This window comes from Barbus barbus, assembly GCF_936440315.1.
Source record: "Barbus barbus genome assembly, chromosome: 9".
Taxonomy (NCBI): domain Eukaryota; kingdom Metazoa; phylum Chordata; class Actinopteri; order Cypriniformes; family Cyprinidae; genus Barbus; species Barbus barbus.
The window spans coordinates 9,402,784-9,425,621 of record NC_136737.1 but is presented as its reverse complement, the minus strand read 5'-3'; the positions used below and the strand labels follow the sequence as shown (position 1 = coordinate 9,425,621).

General features: G+C 39.5%; 1 protein-coding gene and 1 long non-coding RNA gene across 2 annotated transcripts; one reads left to right on the top strand and one right to left on the bottom strand.

Moving 5' to 3' along the window:
* Nucleotides 1–39: 39 nt before the first annotated feature.
* Nucleotides 40–17,278, bottom strand: LOC306875086 (uncharacterized protein). The gene is made up of 5 exons (XM_079425486.1): nucleotides 16,995–17,278; nucleotides 14,852–15,181; nucleotides 2,185–2,493; nucleotides 1,764–1,860; nucleotides 40–475 (listed from the first exon to the last, which is right to left on the bottom strand). The coding sequence occupies exons 1-4, from the start codon at nucleotides 17,095–17,097 to the stop codon at nucleotides 1,781–1,783; spliced, it is 822 nt and encodes a 273-aa protein (XP_079281612.1). The 5' UTR covers nucleotides 17,098–17,278; the 3' UTR covers nucleotides 40–475; nucleotides 1,764–1,780.
* Nucleotides 17,279–19,543: 2,265 nt separating this feature from the next.
* On the top strand, nucleotides 19,544–20,157 carry LOC306875233. The gene is made up of 3 exons (XR_013784724.1): nucleotides 19,544–19,695; nucleotides 19,848–19,988; nucleotides 20,090–20,157. It is a non-coding gene; the product is annotated as an uncharacterized lncRNA (long non-coding RNA).
* The last annotated feature ends 2,681 nt before the right edge of the window (nucleotides 20,158–22,838 follow it).

Sequence of the window (22,838 nt, the reverse complement as noted above, 5' to 3'; positions counted from 1 at the left end):
ATGACACATGTATTTTATAAATCAATTATACAACTGAAGCAATTTTAATATGTATTTTTATTTCACTCATTCAAGTACATGCATATTCAAAAAAAAGAACTGAATGGATTTTTACATTTTTCTAATATTTTGCAGAATCAAACCATTAGTCAACAGTACTCCACTAGATGGCAGTTTGTTTGTTTTTTTCCAGACAGTACAGCAATATATGTATCAGGTTGTTTTCACATCTATAGCTTATTTCAAGGGTTTGAATTTTTACATTATTTGTGAATGCTCAAACAAATGTTTAAGCAGCATCAGCCACTCTAAAGCAAATAGTCAGCAGATGGTCTTTTTTTTTACATTTACATTCAAGGCACAAAATTTACATTAAACACAGATTGAAAACACAATCATTAAGATACAATTACTAAGCTCAGCAGCACAGATGGTTGATTTCAATTCTGTTTCAGCAGTTGGGAAACATCAGATTCTGCAGCCAAACAAAATCAAAGAATAAGGAAAGTTATTGCAAAATAAGTAAAACATACAAACATAATATTCATATATCTTTGTATGTTTCATTTTCATTTAGGTGATTTTCAATCATTTTAGTTTATTTTATTTTTTAATTAGCCTATCCCAGTTTAACTTTTAGACACTGTGGAAAACAAGTCGATTTGTTTTTAGTGTAAAGTAAATGGCAATAGATTAATGCCATTTTCAAACTTTTCCAGCACCTTCCAGCTCTGGTAAATCACTATTTATGAAGACAAATATACTTCTTCATCACATTAAATCAGATTATATTGTTGTACGAAAAAACATATTATGTTTTGTGATGTCATTCTACAGAAGGGTGGCAAATTAAAGCAAAACACATTTCTGATTCAAAATTTTGAACCAGGGGCAGTTGTGGCCTAATGGATAGAGACTTGGACTTGTGACCTGAAGGTCATGGATTTGAATCTCAGGTCCGGCAGGAATTGACGATGGGAGGAGTGAATAACTTCTACCCTCAATACCTGTCTGTATACCACAACTGAGCAAGGCACCGAACCCCCAACTGCTCCTCGGGTGCCGCAGCAATATGGCTGCACACTGCTCTGGGTGTATGTTCACTACTGTGTGTGTGCACTTGGATGGGTTAAATGCAGGACACAAATTCTGAGTATGGGCCGCCACACTCGGTCACTTCACTTTCACTTTCAAAATGTATCACCTGTCTAGACATCCTACATAACCTGGGTAATAAAATACTTTTATAAATAAAATAAATATTTTAGTTTTTTTATTTTAAAAAAATATTTTATATAAAATATAAAATTAAAAATCACGCATTGCAAGGATTTCCAGCAATCGTATGAACTTAGATTTTTTTTAAAAGTAGCTGTTGTTAATATATTTGCATGTAAGCAGATACTGTATGTCTATGCATTCATATAGTTGTATATATTGAAAGCACATTTAATGCATTTCTCTGCATATTTACTAGCCTACACCCTTAAAAGATTGTGTGGCACTGTGAAAATATCTAGATATAACTATCACTTTTAAGTGATAACTCAAAGGCCTGACATTATTATGGCAGAGAGTAAATCCTTGAATAGATAAAAGTACCTTTAAATAATATATTAATATACTGTTAGATTATTTTCATTGAGAATCAGTCAACAGTCTATGAAATGCAGGTGAGATCAAACCAAAACTTGACCACAGTTTTTCACTTCATTTAAGGATTAAAAAAATATGTTGTTGTATCATTCGTATGCAGTACTTACGCCTTTGCCTTGGTTGTTTACAAATCTTGCAGAAAAAAAGCAGTTACAGCCCAAACCACCAGACCAACACCGGCACCACATATCCCTGATGCAGCACCTGAAGAGAGAATACATAATGATAAAGAGAGACAGTCATTAGTGTGAATGTGTATCTGAACAAACATCAGCACTACATTACCTGAGCGAAGATCTGTACCTCTAATGATAAAAAGAGACAGTCATTAATGTGAATGTGTCTGATCTGTAACAAACACTAGAAACATCGGTACTATGTAACCTGAGTAAAGGTCTGCATTCTTCTTTGAGAATGTGCTGGCATTATTTGTCTGATGTCTCTTCATCAATTAGATAGTGTTTATTTCCTATCTTCATTGTTGACTGAGCACAGATCTAAATAGTATACTAAAAGATTGTAGCTCACCTCTGACCGTAACACTGAATGTCCTTTGAACAGTATGTGTGCTGCTGCTCATGTTTAGATGATAATCTCCAGAGTCTGTGGTTCTGGTGTCACTGATGGTAAGAGATCCAGTCTGATGCAGCTCCAGTCTGTCTTTGAAGTTCCCATGAGCACTGTCATATAATGAGAACCGATTGGCTGTTCTATCGATCCTAGCCATGATATAGTCTTCAAACTTCCATAATATCAGATCATATCCCCGTATTTCAACAACACCAGTATGTAGAGTGATAGATTTCCCCTCCTTCACTGATTCTGTCTTCATTTCATCTGTCACAGCAAACAAAAACATGCAAAGAGCATACGGGTTACTAAAAGATATGAATACTTTTTTTAATCACACAATTAATTGTTTAGGTTCAGAGAATGAATACCAAAGTAGGGTCTCAAGTTTGTGAAAAAAATATTATTTTATTATTAATCAAGAAATACTTTGTAATTTTTTTTTTACATTTGATCGACTGTGTATATCTTTAGATGCTTTTTTCGCATGGGCAGATAGACAGACAGACAGCCGCAGAAGACAGAGAAGGCAAACGAGACAAGCTGACAAAGAATCAAGAGTGCTCACTCAGCTGAACTGTCTGTCTTAAAGGAGCATATGTTTTTGTTAAATAAAGGCATGCTGCAAAATTGTGACCTGTGTTTACTTTATGTCACTACTAGTACATTAACAAACACCCTCTGATAATGAGTGGTGAAACTATATATATATATATATATATATATAGATATATATATATATATATATATATATATACTCTAAAAACGCTGGGTTATTTTTTCAACCCAAATGCTGGTTGAGGTCGTTGGGCAGGACGTTGGGTTGTTTTAACCCAATTTTGGTTTGAAAATTGGTCTTGATCATAACCCAGCGGTTCTGGGTTGGGAACGCGGACGCACGCACGTCACGTCAACATCGGGCGACACCAGTGTTGCCAGATTGGGCGGGTTGAGCTTGTTTTGATCGACTTGGACCGGAGAATAACGCATTGGGCGGGTTGACAAAATGTGGGCTGCTTTAAAAAAAAAAAAAAAACCTGCCCAAGCTGCTTTTTTTCTTCGCTTTTATCTTTAATCATATTATTTTAATATGTTCAAACTCAGAGTATCACACTAAAATAATGTGTAGCGCAGTCATCAACTCATTTTTCCATAGCCTTACGCAACCCTAATTGGGTCAGTTTAACAGACTTGTCAATCAATTTACCATCTTTTATGTTGGTGAGATGTGATGAATCTTGTGTAGCTGAGGAGTTAAGGACTGTAAGGTGCTAGTCGGAGCTAAGGAGGTGGAGTTGGTCCGGGTGTGCCGGTTAGAACACCAGAGCAGAGAAGAGAATGAGTTCAACTGTTTATTGATATAAGCATATGCAATGGGGGGGGAGCCAGGTTGTAGAGAGGTGCATTATTCTATGATCTTTGTTTGCATATAGGAGATGAGCGTGAGTACTGGTGCAGAGCAGTATTGTCTTGTTCTTTATGTCCCTAGAAGGGTCAGCATCCACTTAACTGTGTGTATGTGTGTGGTCTGCAACAAACAAATAAAGACTGTTTCTAACATGCAATGCTTCTTATCATACTACAAAACATCAGTATGCTTACATTTATAACATAATTTCAAGTATTAAGAGACTATTGGCTTCCCCCATACATCAACACAATATAGCATTGAATACAACAAATAAGGCATTATGAAACATAAACGGCTTAAACAGTATAAAGGTTATCACACTTTACATTGGATGTGGTCTCAAATACTGCTATACTTCACATTAGCATCCACTTCGTATGCATCACTCTTTTAACTCCTCTATTCAGTAAACAGAAATCAACTCGGTTCGAATAATGGTGAAATCTACAAAAACTCACTTTCTCTCTGGACGCACACCACTTAAAACACTCAAAGGAACATAAAGATGATCATATAGCTGTCTGCCACGGAATCTCACAAGTCATCACTGGAGACAGGTAACGGCTAATGCCATAACGAAATAAGTAGGCGCAGCACTGTGACGCACTCCACTGAATGCGCTGCATTCCGCCAAAATAAAAGTCCCCGCGATCGGGAAGAGAGCACTCTTGTGCATCCACATAGTAAGTCATTGTCCATTACTAATGAGCCTTTCTCACACAGCCGCCCCCAAATTGTATGCAATTTGTTCCTGTGAAAGGCTCACTACTCAGTTTCCTCTGTACGCTCAGCGATGGAATCCGTTTCCCCATCTGAATCTGGGATAGCTGGGAGGATGATGAGACGGGCAACTGGTCTGGTGTAGACTTTGCCCTTTATCTGGACATCTGCTGACCTCACACGACCGTCAGCACTCTGATGGACCTTAGTCACTCTGCCGACTGGCCAAAGAGCTCTAGGAAGTTGCGGATCCATCAACAGAACAACAGAGTCGACTACAAGATCCACTTTGGTGGTATGCCACTTTTGCCGATGCTGTAAGGTTGGCAGATAGTACCTTATAAACCTAGACCAGAAGTGGTCTGCCAGAACCTGACAGTGCTTCCATCTTTTCCTGCTCAGGCCTTCACTCTTGTTGTATACCACCTGAGGTAAAGCACCATCCAGCCGCCCCATCAAGAGGATGTTCGGAGTGATTGCATCCAGATCTGCAATATTGGATGTGGTATATCCCAACGGCTTTGTGTTCAGTATTGCCTCAACTTCCAGCAAGACAGTACAGAGTACTTCGTCGGAGATCGGCTGAGCTCCTATTACTGTATACAATGCAGATTTGACCGATCTTATCTCTCGCTCCCATGCTCCACCGAAATGGGGAGCTGCTGGAGGGTTGAAGTGGAAGGCAATCTTCTGCTTCGCTAGAAGTTGCTGAAGCTCTGAGGATAGACCAGCAAATGTTTCACGCAGCTCCTTCTCTGCTCCCTTGAAATTAGTGCCCTGGTCCGAGTAGAGTTCAGCTGGTGTACCTCTACGGGCAATAAATCTCCTGAGGCTCATTAGAAAGGAGTCTGAATCCAAGCTGTGTGGCAGGTCCAGGTGCACCGCTCGTGTGGTGAGGCATTTGTAAATAATGCCCCATCTCTTCTCAGAGCGGCGTCCCAACTTTACCTGGAAAGGCCCAAAACAGTCTACACCTGTGGAGTAGAAGGCCGGTTTATGAAGACGCAGACGGGCCACGGGTAAGTCTGACATCTTGGGCACCGATGGCTTAGCCTTCCATCTTCTACACTCCCTACAGAGATGTTGTATGTGACAAATCGCCTCTCTCCCACGTAGGATCCAGAAGGTACAGTGCATTTCTGCGTATACCCGTTCAGGTCCAGGATGGCAAAGACGAGCGTCATACTCCTGTATAAGGAGCTTGGTGGCTGGATGTTTAGGATCCAGGATGATCGGGTGTTTGAACGCAGGATCGAGAGCTTCAGCCCGCCGCAATCTACCACCAACGCGTATGACCACCTCCTTAGGGTCTAACTCTGGGGACAAGGTAAGTAGGCGACTGCTATTAGGTACTGGCTTACCCTCCTTGAGGTGGTGCAGTTCTTCTGGGAAACAATCGTGCTGGATTTTCTTGTAGATCATCATTTCTGCTTGTTGGTAATCCGAAGCAGTAACAGGGTTACCCTGTCCAGCCGCCCCATGAAGCTCAAGCACCACATCCTCAACCAGATCCTTCCAAGTGTGTTGGTCACCTTGCAGAGAACATGGCCAGGCCAGGTTAGTTACTATACCGCAGAAGACTGACTTTCTGCACTCTGACGAATCTGGATCAAGCAGCTTCGGGGGTTGAGGTGGCCAGTGGTCGGGTCCCTTCAGGAGGAACGAGGGCCCAAGGCTCCAGTGATTAGGCAAGGCAAGCTCCGCTAAAGTCTTACCCCGTGTGACATCATCAGCGGGATTCAGTGAGGAATCCACGTAACGCCAAGCATCTGGGTTTGTGAGCTCTTGGATTTCGGCTACACGGGTACCCACAAATACTTTAAAACGGCACGATTCTGACTGTAGCCAGGTGAGCACTGTGGTGGAATCGCTCCAAAGGATAATCTGGTCAATCTTCAAGGTCAGCTCATTCTTCAACACCTTTGCCAACTGGGCTGCCGTTAGGGCACCGCAGAGCTCTAGACGTGGAACTGAGAGTCGCCGCCGGGGAGCGACTCTTGATCTCGCTGCCAGGAATGACAGGAAGACTTGACCCTGAGCGTCCTCGGTACGCAGGTAAGAAACTGAGCCATAGGCTTTCTCCGAAGCGTCACTGAATATGTGAATCTGTCGAGAGACAGCAGTTTGATCCACATGAGCTGGAACATAAGCTCGAGGTAGGGTTATACGAGGCAACAGGTGGAGCTCGCCTTCCCATTCTCCCCAAGCCTGCTGGAGCTCCTGAGGAAGGAGTGGGTCATCCCAGTGACGGTGCTTATCCCACATGCTTTGGACAAGTAACTTGGCTCGGGTGGTGTACGGTAATATGAACCCTAGGGGATCGTACTGACGAGCTAGAACTTTATACACATTGCGCATGGTCAGTGTGCCATAGTCCAGCGGGCGACTCTTGTACCCCAAGATGTCCGATTCCCAATGCCAACTCAGACCAAGAGTTGACTCGGTCAGACCAGTGTCATCGTGTGAGAGCCAGCGCTCCATACTGTCCGACCTTGCTTCCTTTGGTAGATGTGCGATGACAGTTGGGATATTACATGCCCACTGGCGGATCTCAAACCCACCCGATGCCAGAATCTCCCTGAGATTGTCTACCAACCTTGTGGCTTCAGCTGCAGTCGGCAAGCTCTGCAGGCAATTATCAACGTAGAAGCAGTGTTCAACTGAGTTTCTGACACCATCCTCGGGAACGCTGTGATCTCTGACATGCCGTTGAAGAGCAAAGATAGCACAACAAGGTGAGCAGGTGGTGCCGAAGGGCAGGACCTGCCACTCGAAGATATCTGGGGGAACCTCACGTTTCATCTCTCTCCATATAAACCGGAGAAGTGGCCGGTCTTCTGGCAGAAGCTGGACTTGATGGAACATTCCCCTGATATCCCCGCAGATTGCTACTGCTTGTTGCCTAAAGCGCAACAGGACACCAAGAAGAGATGCACCTAAGGTCGGTCCTGGAAGAAGGGCATCATTCAGGTTCAGCCCACGAAATTGGTAGGAACAATTAAAGACGAGCCGATTCTTCCCATTATGGCTGACTAGGTGATGAGGTATGTACCACGATTCACCGGTCATTGAGATCTCATCAAGGCCCAGTTTCTTGACCGCTCCTGATTGTACCAGCTGATGGATTGCCTCACAGTAAGCTTCCGTTCGCTGAGGGTCCTTAGCCAATCGCTTCTCTGTACTCCTCAAGCTCGGCAGCACGGCCTCTTTGGATGCCTGGAACAGAGGCCTATCCTGTTTCCATAGCAGTGGAGTAGCATACCTGAGAATACCCGCAACGTCCACTCTCCTTGTCTTCGCCTCCAGGAGTTCCACTGCCTCCTTGTCTTGCTTCGATCTTACTACCGACTTGTCACTCTGGAATGGCAGCACATCTACCTGCCAAAGCTTCTCAACATTCCTCATCAACTCCGTGGTCTGTGGTGAAACACTGGTAAGGAGACACTGTTGTCTGCATGCCGTCCATTGGATGAGGTGAGCAGGCCCCTGAAGTGTCCAGCCTAGTCTTGTACGGATCGCTGCCGGCCCTCCTGGTGGGCCCAATCTCACTGGCTCGATAGGGGTAAGCAGATGTGGGTGATCTGCGCCTATCAAAACAAGTGGCTTAACCTGCTCGAATGGTTTGATAGGGAGGCCTGTGAGATGCTTATACTTCCTCTTTAACATGGAGATGGGATATGAGTGGTCCGCCAGGCTGAGACGCTGTGAGGTGAATGCCTCTGTAATCCGAAAGCTTCTTTTGGGATATGCAAGAGGTGTTATGCAGAAGGAGACAGATGATCCCTTCAACGTTTGGACATCTTGCCGTATGGTGCGAAGGACAAGATCCTCCTGTCTACCTTGCAATCCAAGTTGGTCAACAGCTTCTGGAAGGAGCATAGTGCGTTCCGATCCATCGTCCAATACTGCATAGGTGTCAAGAGTGCGGTCATTATTCCGAAGAAGCACTCTCACAACCTTTAACAGGACACGGGTGGAAGCTGATGGATGGTCCAGGTAAAGAACCTCATTACTAGTGTTCACCAGACAACTCCCTTCTTTGGGTGGCTCTGCAACTGGACGGGTGTTCACGTTATGGAGGGCTCTCAAGTGCTTTCCTTGGCACAGGTTGCAGAGTCTTTTGAGGTCGCACTGTGCCGCTTGGTGGGACCTCCCACATCTCCAGCATCTCTTATTTACCTTGACCCAATCAATGACTTCCTCCCTTGAAAGTCTCTGAATGGCTGGGCACATGTTCAGAAAGTGTTCAGAGCTTTCACAATATGGACAGTACGGCTTAATCTTGCCTCTTCTTTTGGACTCTGAGGGGCTTTGACCTTCTTGTTTGACAGCCTTATTCCCAGCAGTGCTCTCTGCTCCATGTAGCACGGTAGCCCCTGATCTACTGTGTCGCTTATCTGCTTTGTGGCCTAATGACCCCTGTGTTCGGGTGTTGGATGGGATGTCGTAACCTTGACACCACGACTCATACTGTAGCCACTCTGCCAAGTCCAGCAGGGTATGAGTAAAGCCTGGTCGATGAAACATTTGGCGGCGGAAATTCGCCCTCAGCTCAGGTGGAAGTTTAGTGAGCAGCCGTGCAACATGTGAGCCACATCTTAGCTCGACTTCTCCATCAGTGCCCAAGGTCTTCAACATGCCCACTAGTGACTGAACATGTAAAGCGAACCTCTCAAAGGCTGCTGTATCTCCCCGCTTTATCTCTGGGGCGTCCAGAACAACAGCGATCCTCTTTAAGGCGACCTGATGTGGCTGCCCAAACTTCTCATTCAATGCTGCCATTGTGTCTGAGTATGGCCCAGGCGAATTGATGTATGAGTCAGCTATAAGGCAAGCCTCCTCCAACCTCAGATGATCCACGAGAACCTGATATTTGAAGAGCTCAGTGGCATCCCTTGGCAGCAGATTTGTTAGGGCAAGCTTCAGACGGGAAAATTCCATGGGGTCCCTCTGAACGAAGAGGGGGATTTTTGGCGCTGGCCCACGGTATTCCTTCTCCTCCACAGCAGCTGACGAAGGCTGATACGGTAAGTCTCGGAAGGAGGTACGCTGACTCATTTGCGGCCCTGGTAAGCGTTTGAATGAAGGCCCAGATTCAGCCCAGTCCATGCCAGAAGGACAGCCGGTGAATGGTGGGTAATATTGCGACTGCTGAGTTGGAGTATCGTGAATCTTCCTAACGGGTGGTCCCTCCAGGGTTGAGGACAGACGACCTTTAGTTGCTGAGCTTAACACAGCACTATCTCTCATTAGTTGGAGCTGATTCATCATCCTATCTATTATGGTGACCATCTGTCTCCCCTCACCCTCTGGCTGCATTGACACTGGTTCATTAGAGGGCCATGGTGGAGGTGGTAACTCGTCATCATACTCATCTTCTTTCCTCCGGGCTGGGAAGTCATCAAGCATAGGAGGGGGTGGTACTGGCCACGGTTCTTGTTGTGCCCTTTCCAGTGTCTTCACTGAGGCTGCAAGAGAACGAATTTCCCTCTCCACACTCCAAAGCTGTGAAGGACTGCTCTGCACATTCTCAGTGGATCTGTGAGATGATGTATCCTCTCCATACATCACATACCGCTCATTCCTGCCCTCTGCATAGGGTGTAGAAGTGTCCATCCTCTCTGCACGTAGGCCAGTTGAATGTACATCATAGCTGGGAGAGTACACTTCGGCGTGCTCACTAATATCTGAATCCCACTGCACCTGACGAGGATGCCTTGAAGTATGTGCACTTTCTGCTGGCGTCATCATAGCTGCTCTCTCCAAACAGGAGCTCAACCCCTCTTCCCCATGCATATACTGTAATGAACTTGTGTGAGGTGAGACATGTGCCCTTTGTCTCACTGGACCAAACTCGTAGTCATCAAGGTACTGCGGTGGTCTCCGCTGCCGCTTAGGTCGAGTTGATGGATCACACGATGTTTCTCCACCCTGCTGCATGTTCCCGGAACAGCTACGAATCCGGCTCGAAGGACCAAATGTAGCTGAGGAGTTAAGGACTGTAAGGTGCTAGTCGGAGCTAAGGAGGTGGAGTTGGTCCGGGTGTGCCGGTTAGAACACCAGAGCAGAGAAGAGAATGAGTTCAACTGTTTATTGATATAAACATATGCAATGGGGGGGGAGCCAGGTTGTAGAGAGGTGCATTATTCTATGATCTTTGTTTGCATATAGGAGATGAGCGTGAGTACTGGTGCAGAGCAGTATTGTCTTGTTCTTTATGTCCCTAGAAGGGTCAGCATCCACTTAACTGTGTGTATGTGTGTGGTCTGCAACAAACAAATAAAGACTGTTTCTAACATGCAATGCTTCTTATCATACTACAAAACATCAGTATGCTTACATTTATAACATAATTTCAAGTATTAAGAGACTATTGGCTTCCCCCATACATCAACACAATATAGCATTGAATACAACAAATAAGGCATTATGAAACATAAACGGCTTAAACAGTATAAAGGTTATCACACTTTACATTGGATGTGGTCTCAAATACTGCTATACTTCACATTAGCATCCACTTCGTATGCATCACTCTTTTAACTCCTCTATTCAGTAAACAGAAATCAACTCGGTTCGAATAATGGTGAAATCTACAAAAACTCACTTTCTCTCTGGACGCACACCACTTAAAACACTCAAAGGAACATAAAGATGATCATATAGCTGTCTGCCACGGAATCTCACAAGTCATCACTGGAGACAGGTAACGGCTAATGCCATAACGAAATAAGTAGGCGCACTGTGCACTGTGACGCACTCCACTGAATGCGCTGCATTCCGCCAAAATAAAAGTCCCCGCGATCGGGAAGAGAGCACTCTTGTGCATCCACATAGTAAGTCATTGTCCATTACTAATGAGCCTTTCTCACATCTTGAGTGACGGGGTTTTGGCGCTATAAAGGGCAAGATTTAAATGTGCAGCTATATTCATTCATTCATTTTATTGCTGATAATAATATAGTCTAATTATACAGCTGAATCAGAGAAAATGTGATCCACTCACCACTAAAAGCAATACGGAATGTCCTGCGTAAAATCATACTTCGGTTCTCCATCTCCATTTTGTAATCTCCTGTGTGTTCGGTGTTAAAGTTTCTGATGGTGAGGTCTCCAGTTTTGTTATTCAGATAAAATATGCGTCTCCATCTGGCATCAGTGATTCTGTTTAATCCATTAACTTGCTTAGGACCATCACCGGTTCCAAGGTTTGTTAGTTTACAGTCACTGTACACTTTTATCAATAAAGTTTTAATTAATTCTGACTAACAATATGTCTTTTGAAAGTTTAAAGTCTCAAGCTTCGATATTTGCGATCGTGATATTACAGAGACAACACACTTTTGATTCCTATCAGGATTCTACATCCAAACATGCAACATTGAAACGGGAACTTCTGAACTGTTTTGTGCAGTGTGGATGGCTGAGACATTCCGTCATTAAGATATTGGGTTATTTTTTCATGGCAATAACCCAGATTACAAAATAAATAAAATATTTTGGTCCAAATAGTGGCAATTTAAGAGTAATATCACTGAATTCTGTTTCGTTTGCATATAATTTATCCAGAGATCATTATAATTATTAACAATTGTCCAGTAAATTACTAGCTCCGAGGTGATTTTCGGTAGTAAAACGCTAATTAACATGTTTGTTGAAGTCTTACGAACAGTTTAAACCCGCTCCCTGCAATCTCTTTGCAGCGCTGATTGGTCGGTGATTCAAAACATAACAGCACCACAGGCTGTTGTGAAGCACAAATATCCTCAACCTATAGTCTTCACTGCACACAGGCAGTGTAACGCTTAATATATATATATATATATATATATATATATATATATATATATATATACAAAGTGAAGAAAGATGCAGCAAACAAATAGACCCTTACAGAGATTATAGGGATTATTTGTAAAGCACAAACAAACTTTTTTGTAGGTTTTCAAGCATGATAGATTGTAGGAATCTTGATGTTTGTATCATTAGCAAAGTTGTGTTGTGTAATTTCAGAATTGCGAAAATAATGACGGTATTCAAACAGGTTTCCTGAACACTTTCCATGTCTGCCACTATCTGTCTTGCCCTCTCGATCTTCCCCAACAGGTATTCCCACCAAAAACTCACCCCATTGGTTTAGCCAATGTTGCCAAGTCAGCCAGGAGCAATGTTCAAAGAAACAGATCAAAGTTTTAATTTGTCACAGTCTTAGATGTTTATGAAATCAGTCTACAAATGGATTATTTGTGTGTTTGTGCATTTTAAACTGGAGTATGAGGTTTAACATACACTATAGTATTTTAACATCAAATACACACATTACACCTAGTAATTTTTAAGTCAATATGTAACAGCTTTCATATTCTATTTTGCTAATTGAATTAATTACTGAAATGACTGTAAGGCAGAACTTTATTTTATACATCAGGAATTAATTGTATATTATAAAGAGAGTGTTATATATAAACACTCATTGTGCTAGATTGGAACCAGACCTGAATGTGAGATTGCTTAAAGAGTGCCATAAATATGTTAGACGTTATTTAAGAGAAGCGTGACATGTGCTATACGAATGCTATGCTACATATTTTATATACACCTGCTATCAGCCAGCAAAATGTCTTTTCTGCCATAATCTTTATTGTTTAGCACATATGGCCTGTGTCTTATACATTAAGTTTGATACAGCGGCAAAGATCTATCTGTATGCAGACTGCAGACAAAAATTAACCACTTGAGGAAGAATGCTCTATGAACCACAGGTTACAGGTGTAAATGTCTGGCAACTAAAGGCAGTGTACGTTGATTACCAGTATATTGCAGAATATGAGATAGAGTAAAGAGATGCGAGCAGTGGAGACATTTAAATGTGAGCAGCAGAGACGGAGATAACAGTGTGAGGCAATCAACTGAATACCATTTTAGGGAAAAAGTGTGAACGTGTGAAGAGTTGGTAATAAAATACCAGTTACAAAACCGATGGTAAAAAAATACCATCGAAACACAGATATAAACATTCAGACTGTTAAGCATTAACTGACAATAGAAAATCAGGAATGATGAGATAAAACTTTGCCACCATAAACCTCCAGTCATGTTTGTAACTTGATATGTGCCATTGTGCCTTCAAAGCATGTCTGATTTAAACAAACTGCGACTTTCAGTGTTTATAAATTACAAATTCAACCATTGTGATTAGTTGTAAATTATTTTATATTGTGTTTCAACTCATATTAATTACTAATTGTCATTTTATCTCATAGTCTCAGAGGTAAGTCTCTAAATGTCCTTTTTAATTATTACATACTTTAAGGAGAAAAGCTTACACGAACCTCATTTTTAGAGGCTCCAACTTCAGATTTTAATTTGACTTGATCAGTAGTTTCAATTTCATTGCTTTGTGAGTAGCTCTGGCACAGTTACATGCATTTTTTTTCTTATGTATCTTTTATGTAAATAAATTGATCATTACTTTCAAGAATACTTAAGTATTTATCACTACTTGTCAATATTGACATAGCAGGTTCTTAAACTTTAATGACAAACTCACAACTATAATCTTTCTAAAGAGACTTTGGTTATGCCTGTAGTCCAAATAGTTAATGAACTGTGACCTTTTCTGTTTGTGTATGTCAGTTTTGCATCTGAGCTCAACTAGTGGGGGCGACTGTTAACGGGTTAAGTCAGAAACGATGGTGCCTTGATCTCCAAACTTCCACAGTATCTGATCATCTCCCTTTACTTCAGTAACACCAGTGTGTAAAGTGACAGAATCCCCCTCCATCACTGATACTGACTCCACATCATCTGTCTCAACAACAAACACATGAGGAGAACAAATAGAACCCGCTTAAAATGAAGATTAACCTCGTAACGCCCTTCATGTAATTTTCACAAAACACTTTTTTAAATATACATGTATAGTAAAGAAAGTTTTTTATTTTATTTTTTTTATTTTTTTATTGTAAAACACTAAAATTTGTAAAATGAATGAAAAATCTTTTATATTCTGCAGTATTTCTAAGATCACTAATCAAATCATCATGACTCTTTGTTCAGATGGTCATTGAAGCTCAAGATGCTATTTGGAGCATGCTGGAGAACACCATTGTCAGATCTTGTCAAATTCAAGTTAAACTACCACTGAATCTGTATTTGTATACCTGTTTCTCATTTATAGCTCCTGTATCCCTTAAAACATAAATTAAAACTGCAAATGCATTTCAGCTATTCAAATACAGATTCAAATTTGGGTATGTGGGAATAAATGTCATCCAAATTTCTAAATGTTCAAATTTTCATCCAAATTTTCAAGAAATGTAGTGCAAGACACCATATGACTTATTGTGTTTTTATTTTTTCATTGTTTGAAGAAATAACAAAAAAGCTTAGAAAATATTTCATATAGTAAATAATGGTTATTCATAAAAGTAACTATGTGATTTTTCCAGAACATCCCCAGACAGTTAATAATTATTAGACTAAATTACTTACTGTGGACAGCAACATTGAATCTCTTGTGTTTGATGTCATTGCTGCTGCTGATCTGTAGTTCATAAACTCTAGAGTCTGTGGTTCTGGTGTTTGTGATGGTCAGAGATCCAGTCTGATGATCCAGCTCCAGTCTGCCTTTGAATCTCTCATCATTATTTCCAGGTACTGAGATTTCATTGTCTTCTTTATTAATTACAGCTAAGAATCTGTGTTCGCCTTGAATATTCCACAGCACCTTCTCATTTCTCTGTATTTCTGTGACATCAGTGTGTAGAGTGACAGAATCTCTCACCATCAATGACACTGACACTTCATCAATGGCAAACACACCTGCAGAACAAAAAGAAACAGAGATTATTTTTATAGTAACACATATTTACAATTAAAAGTATATGTTTACAGTAACTTTTTCCTCTTACTGAAACATACTGTATATTCACTAACAAAGAAAATTTGTTAAGTTATTGAAAATATTGTGGTAAAAAGTGTTGTACTATATGTGGTAATACTGGAATGTATTGTACTTCTGCAGTAAAATATACTTATGGTAAATTATCTTAATAAAGCTATTATTTTACAGTTCAACAAATGTTACTGTGAATTCACCCAAACAGTCCTGTTATTATGGTAGTGCCATTTTTATAGTCATGTATACATATAGGGTACTGCTTTGTAATATAAGTGAAGAATGGGATCACATCATGACACTGAAATTAATAAACATGCTGTGTTAAAGAAAAAGTGGTTTAAATGTTACTGGATGTGACATTTTTCCCAATTGCACGTGTACAGACCTGTTGTACTTGTTTTTGCAAATAAAAACATTCTTAAATAAATTAATACATGCATAGACATTAGTAATGTTCAATTAAATAGCACAGTTTAAAAATATACTGCATGGAAATCAATCAATCCAAAGAACCAGCATGAAATATCACCCTTAGCATTCTAGAATATATACAAATTGATGTGAATAAATACAAAATGATCTAAAATATTCTTCATTAATCAAGTTCTTGTGATTGTTGATTTCTTGTTACTCATTTCTTCATCATGCGTTTACATTGCATTTATTAATTTACTAGACACTTTTATCCATGACTTACAAATTAGAGCATACTGTAACTGACAATTTGTCAGAGAGCCAATAATATTCATAGTGTACAATACATGTATCCAGCATCCTCCTGAGGTGACAGTGGAAGTTGTGTAAATAAACAGGATTTACAGGACAAAACAACAAAATTGAGGTACAAATGTACAATTTCACCACTGGCTCATAAGTGGATTTGCAAACATGTTAATGGATGTTAAATACCAGAGCAGGACTCTGCAAACATTGTACTTTACTGAACACACATCGACTTACAAAATAGGGCAGGGTAGAGGCAATATTTGACTCAACTGACAGACTGAGTTGTTTATTTATTCAGTATGGGTTGGTTTCAAATATTATTTTCTGTTTTTCATTAAAATGTTTCATATTTGATTAGGGCCTGAATAAAATATATCGAATAAAAAGGTGGGGTGGGGTGGCATTATTATTCTGAACAAGTAAAACTGATTCATTGTTGTTAAAACATCAATCTTTATAGAAGTGATGGTGGTTTACTGCTTTTTTTTCTATTTCCGGTAGGCTTGTGTCGAAACAACACAATGGAACATCACTCATCGCCCACAAACAATAACAAATTTAAAAAGGGGGAAAAAAGACAAGTAAATGATAAATATGAGTGGAGTTATTAATGTGATCTGTTTGTCTATTCTGTGCCGCACCCAAACCGACAACAACAAACAACTACTACTCAGAAAACCTAACTAAAGACCAGTGTTTTTCATATTGATATACAAAAACAAGCAATCAATGCATTTGTGTTACTATCAGTTTTCACGAAAATCACTGATGTTATAACAATATTAATAGACTATTAATACAAGCGACCTCTAGTGTTCACTACAAACCACGCGCGTGCACAACTAAACTCCAAAATACACTTAAGATGCATGTCCTCTGTCTTTATTCATAGTGTAATTTGTAGAGAATAAGATCATAGAGAATAACAGCAAATACGAATTTTATGTTTCCGATTTAGTATACATAGTAAATCAAAAGTGTTGAATGAATGAAATAAATGTGACTCACCGTCCACAAGTAATAAAACCCAAAAAAGGAAAGAATGGTTCCTCATAATGTCGCGCTTGGCAGCATCCAAACTGAAAGGCAGCTGTGACCAGGTAGTTTTCATGAGCTCTTCTCAAACCATCCAAGTCACGTGATTTCTGTGAAGGAGGATGTGTTACGTCATACCATTTTAAAGTGTAAAGGGTCATTGGTGTAATTCGACATCATCTTCAGAAAATAAATGTAGACCTGCTAACAGAATCAAGACAAGATCGCACATACTCTACACAACTCTCTATCAGTATAATCAGCTAAAGCAGATGACACAACTGCAGCTCCCCCTAGTGACCGAACATATAACATCAATGACATCAGTGACATTAGATGCCTTTTCTTTAAGACCTGCTACTTTGTGACTTTTACAGTACATTTACTTTACAATAAACTTAAGCTTATATGACTTTGTTTTAATGCCACTTATTGATAGTTGCTTTCCCTTCAACAATATTCTCCTAAGAGTATTTGGTAACACTTTATTTTGATGGTCCCTTTTGAGCATTCTGTTGACAATAAGTAACTCAATTCAACTCAACTCAACTTTATTGTCATTCTTCCACATAACTTGCACCTACATGTCATATAACTCTCATTAGAGTATTACTAGACTGTTTGATTAATATCTGCTCACTCTTTATTGTGATTGTCTCCTAACAGACATTCTACTTACTTTAAGTAACTTTGCAAATATATGTCAACTTATTCTAACCCTAATCATACAAGTCTGCTAATACTCTACTATAGAGTAGGGTTTTGATACTCTACTCAGGGACACCGCTATGGTTTGTGGGCCCCTTGAACAGCATATTTACTCGGGCTTCCCTCTGTAAAAATAGCTTTTTTTACTAAGGGGGGCCCCGAGTAAATATGTGGGTGTCCCCCTTGTTAGAAATCAGGTTACCCCCTCGGGTGTCCTCTCTGACACCGGGCCCTTAGAATCACCATCAACATAAAGTAAAACCTTGTCTTCATTTAAAATAGACCATATTAGGCCAGTAGTTACAAGTTACAATGTGTTAAGTTTTCAAATTAGCAAATGGAGTTTGGATGTCATCTAGTGGTCAATTTGTGCACTATAAAAGAGCAAGAAGGTCATTTATTTGCTAATTCCATGCATTATTTCATATTCTATAATATTGTAAAAAAAAAAAAAAAAAAAAAAACTTGATTTTCTAAAGTGAAGTTGAGATCAACTGAAAAACAAGTGTTTTAGCATCGGAGAGCACCAGTAGAATCTGGACAGGCCCTGATCTGGAGAGTACATTTGTCTGAAACAAGGCATCCATGGAGACTACTATAGAGTAGGGTTTTGGTTAACTGGTAAAAGTTGATGGCGTCTTTTAATTATGTAATTGTACTTTACACAGTACAGCACTTTAAATATATGCATATATTTTGTATTTTTAATACTGAAAGTTGATGCAAATATCACTTTTGTACTGATTTAATATTGGCCTATATAATCACCTCTAATCAGCTTTCTGGGCCCAGTTAAACCAGCATGCATGAAATATAGCTATGCTTAAATATGTTTTCATGTTTAGTCACTAGGGGGAGCTCTTCTGCATCAGAAGACCAGCGCTCAGTTTCAGTTTGCTGAAGATGCTGATTTATTCAAACTACTATTTTAGTCTGTGAAACAGGGCTATAACTACTAAAAACCTCAGAAATAGTTTGCACAGTTTTGTTATAGTATTAGTGTGTTTTATCTCAGACCACAGAAAACGTTGTTCTAATTTGTCTTTGCTCTGTTTGTGGTTGCTGTTGTGAGGTCAACATCTGTCCATTACTGATGAATCAGATGCTTTTTAACAAGCTAGCTAAGTTCTGCTAGTCCTGGTTTTGAAAGCTGGGAGACCAGAAATAGAATTGCTCTACAGGATGTTGCTTCTTGTGTGAAATGAGAAGTGAGAAGAAAAATAGAGAGAGAGATAAAATGTCAAACATTCAATAAGCTATACTGCAGAACATACAGTACCATGCATGTCAAGACTAGGCTATATATCAATGCCCCATTACGATTGATTCCATCGCTAATTTTAAAATTTCTTTACAAAAAAATAATTTTGACGTGGTTGTGTCTGCTGGAAATGACAGTCATATATATTTCTGTAGAGAGTTGTTAAAGTGACAAATGTTTAGGCAATGTGAAATGGCAAGTCTCAGAGATTAATCAAGAATTAATGAAATAGTGCTATACATGATCACATCAACACATGTACAAACGTTGGTCAGGTGCCATAAAAACATCAATAAAGTGAACATATTTTTATGCCATAGTTATTAAATATTGTTTAAAATATAACTGGTAAAACTTCAGGACATTGGCATTAGCAACAACTGGAGAAATCTCATAACATATTGAAAGATCCCATATGCATAGTAACTATTTTGGTGTAAACTATAGTTGCCATGATAATCATTACATAGCTTTCATATAATGTTAGGTTTCATATTCTGTATCATGTGACTAGTTAGAGTGTGAAGCATATTGACGTTCACGGTCATGCTGACAAACTGTGGCACACACAAGATTATTCTCCCAGACTGAAGAGTTTCTTTGCCTCCGATTATTTACAGATATTTTTGTGATTTTATCTCAAGTTATTGGAGATAATGTTACACACGCTTCTTTGGTTCTCTTTGAGTTTGTGTTCTCTGGCAGGTGAGTTATAAACATGTATTTATGTTGTCTTTACGTCTAATAGAGTGATAATGTACTATTGAAATTGTTTAGAGGATTTAAATTAGCTGCTATTAATCTTGTTTTCCAGGTGTCTGAAACATTCACTCGCACTAATGACTATCTCTCTTTAGCCATTGCTGCAGCACAACCTCCTTCACCTCCTCCATTACTCAGTGAATCTCTGATAGTGCTGATCTCAGCTGCTGCTGCATCTCTGTTGTATATGATTTTAATTTGGATGCTTTGTGTGTGCAGGGAACACAAAGAGGCAGGTAGGTGCACTTAAAGCTTAACCATCTGCAAAAACAATGTGTCTTTTTGTGAATCAACAATATTTTAGAGAAAATACATATTTTGATATGTATCATTTTAGCTCAGACTAATGGATATGAGACTCCTCATTCACTCCACAAACAGATTGGACAAATGGCGGTAAGAGTTTGTGAAATAGTATGCAGTATATGCTGTTATTTCATTCCAAATATATCATACTTCCTGTGCTAACTGTTCTCTGATGTTGAACATGTTTTATGGTTTCTTCAGTTCACTTGTTTAATGACTGTTTGCTGGTATTAAAATTTTGATTAATGTGCTATTCTAAAATTTCATAATAAAAGTCCTAAAAGAATAAAAGACCCAGAGACTCCTCCATTACAATACAATACAAAAATAATTCAGTGCAACACTGACTCAGTATTCAGTTCGCACATTTGTTTGCTAATGATTCTCAGGTGCATTGCTTATAATTATCATGATGAATCTCCAGCACATTTCTTAGTGTTTGTGTTTCTTACAGGAATTAGTTTATAGGAGTTAGTTTACACACATTTCACCACAGAACAATGATCAAACTCTCTGTTTCCTCACAAATGATGGACTGACCACATTAACTTAATCTGTGCTTTATACCATATTGTGAATTTTAAATGAAATAAAAATTATATTTGTTTAACCATCAAACATTCTTCAGGACAAATTTGGTCCAAATCATTTTTTAAAATAGTTTCCTTAATCTGAGCAGTACAAGACTTGGCTACTTTTATAGTTTGCCATCTGTACACACACACACACACACACACACACACGCACACACACACACACACATGGACTTGATTCAACAAAGTTAAGTGATTGAAAAAAAAAAAAACTTCAATATGGGTTCAAAAATGGGCATCCATAATGAATGGGAAATGCTAAAATTCAGAGCATTTTCTTTTATTATTTCTCCAATAAAAATCAATAAATTTAACACAATGCAGATCATACATACATCTACGTGAAGGGGTGAACCTATAGAACATTCTCAATGTGGCAAACATTCACTCACACAACCACACACACCCATATACAAAGCATTGAATGAGCCTATAACACAGCAGGGTTTTTATTTTTTATTTTGTCGAATAAAAGCAGTCACTCACACATACAAAACCAAAGCATTGAATCAGCTATTGACTGAGTTTATTTTTGTGCCAGTCAGCCACTGCACACACACACACACATGCACACACACACATGCACACACACACATGCACACACACACACGCACACACACACACACACACACACACGCACACACACTTCAAAGTCAGATCAAAGTCCTACTGCAAAATTTGTTGATGCTTCCAAACAAAAAATGTCTGGAACAGGCTACTTGTTAGGCTTATTGTTTATTCTGACCTGTTTGGCACCATTCGGTACCATTTAACTTTTTTGAGTTATTGAAATTAGATGTTTTTTGTTAGAAATAAATGATTACTGTCTCCTACTTTGTCTTTTCTTTATAGCATGGTCAGATTTGTCTGTTAGTATATTTTGGCATCTTTATATAGTCTCACCCAACACAAATGTTTTTATTTTATATATATGTATATGTATATATATATATATATATAATTCTACAGTTTTAATGTGATTAAAATCTAAAACTTAAGAAGTTACGTTTGTTACAACAATAATTTATAGATTTCAGCCATTGAGTGTGCTATTGATATTTTTTATATTTTGACCAGATGTCACCTGTCAGAGAATCACAGTCACCTGCACCTTCATTAGCCAGATCCCAATCACCTGAGTACTGATTCCCCGCACCTGTCACCGGCTAATGAACAGCACTATATCCACTCACCACAAGCACTCCTTCCTCGTCCGGTCTACCGTTCACTACCCGAACCTAGCCTGACTACTAACCTTGTGTTACCTTCCTGCAGACCTCCAGATTCCCCCTGTTCCAAGTCTCCACCGCTCCTAGTCTCCACCGCTCCTGTTCTCCACCGCTCCTGGCTCTTCCTGGTCCTGTTCCTCCCCGCGGCAGTGCGCACCGCCGACTCCCCTTCCTGGATCCTGTTCCCGCTCCTCCACCCAGCATTCACCCTTGCACCTTTCCCAATAAACCCTGTATTGACCTTACTCCTCCGTGTCTCCTAGCCTGTTCGTGACATCACCAAAGTCACCAAAATTTTAGGTTTTGGCTGTCTGAACATGCTGGAATGTAGTTCCAAGATTTATTTTATTTTTATTTTTTTAACTGAAGTAAAAGAAATATTAAATATAAAAATAAGCATAATTTACATAGAAATACTTTTAGAGGTAAAAACAACATAAAATCACAAAAAAATACATCAAATGATAGTTTTTATTTTAGCAAAGATAGATATGACAATAGATATGACATTTACAGTTTTTCTCGATTGCTAACACACAATTCATGAAACAATTCACCATTTTCTCACAACTATAAACACAATCTCAAAACTACACACCAACTTGTGCAAGCTTCAAACTTCCAGGTCAAAATCAAATAGTTTAGTCAAAAACATGTTCTCTTTTGTCAGACTCAAACTTTGGCCTCAGAAGATACACAAACCTGTCAAATACATACACTACGTCACTGCCTAGAGAACACCAGTGAGATCAGTTCAAAACACTGTTACGAAAACCTTCTTTTGGGAAACAGGAATCCTTTTGCTATTGACTGTTACAGTATACGACACACAGTTTGTTCCGATTGCTTAGGCATGATTTTAAAAACAAGGCTCATTTTGTCAAAACACTACACACAGTTCACACATCTACACACACAAGGAGCAGAACATCTCAGATCTTTTGCAAAATGAAACACT

Coding starts and splice junctions, on each gene's coding strand:
- LOC306875086 (XM_079425486.1), bottom strand. CDS start 17,097: ATGAAAACTACCTGGTCACAGCTGCCTTTCAGTTTGGATGCTGCCAAG. Junction 15,182..16,994: donor GGTTTTATTACTTGTGGACG/GTGAGTCACATT, acceptor TTTGTTCTGCAG/GTGTGTTTGCCATTGATGAA. Junction 2,494..14,851: donor ATTCAATGTTGCTGTCCACA/GTAAGTAATTTA, acceptor TTGCTGTGACAG/ATGAAATGAAGACAGAATCA.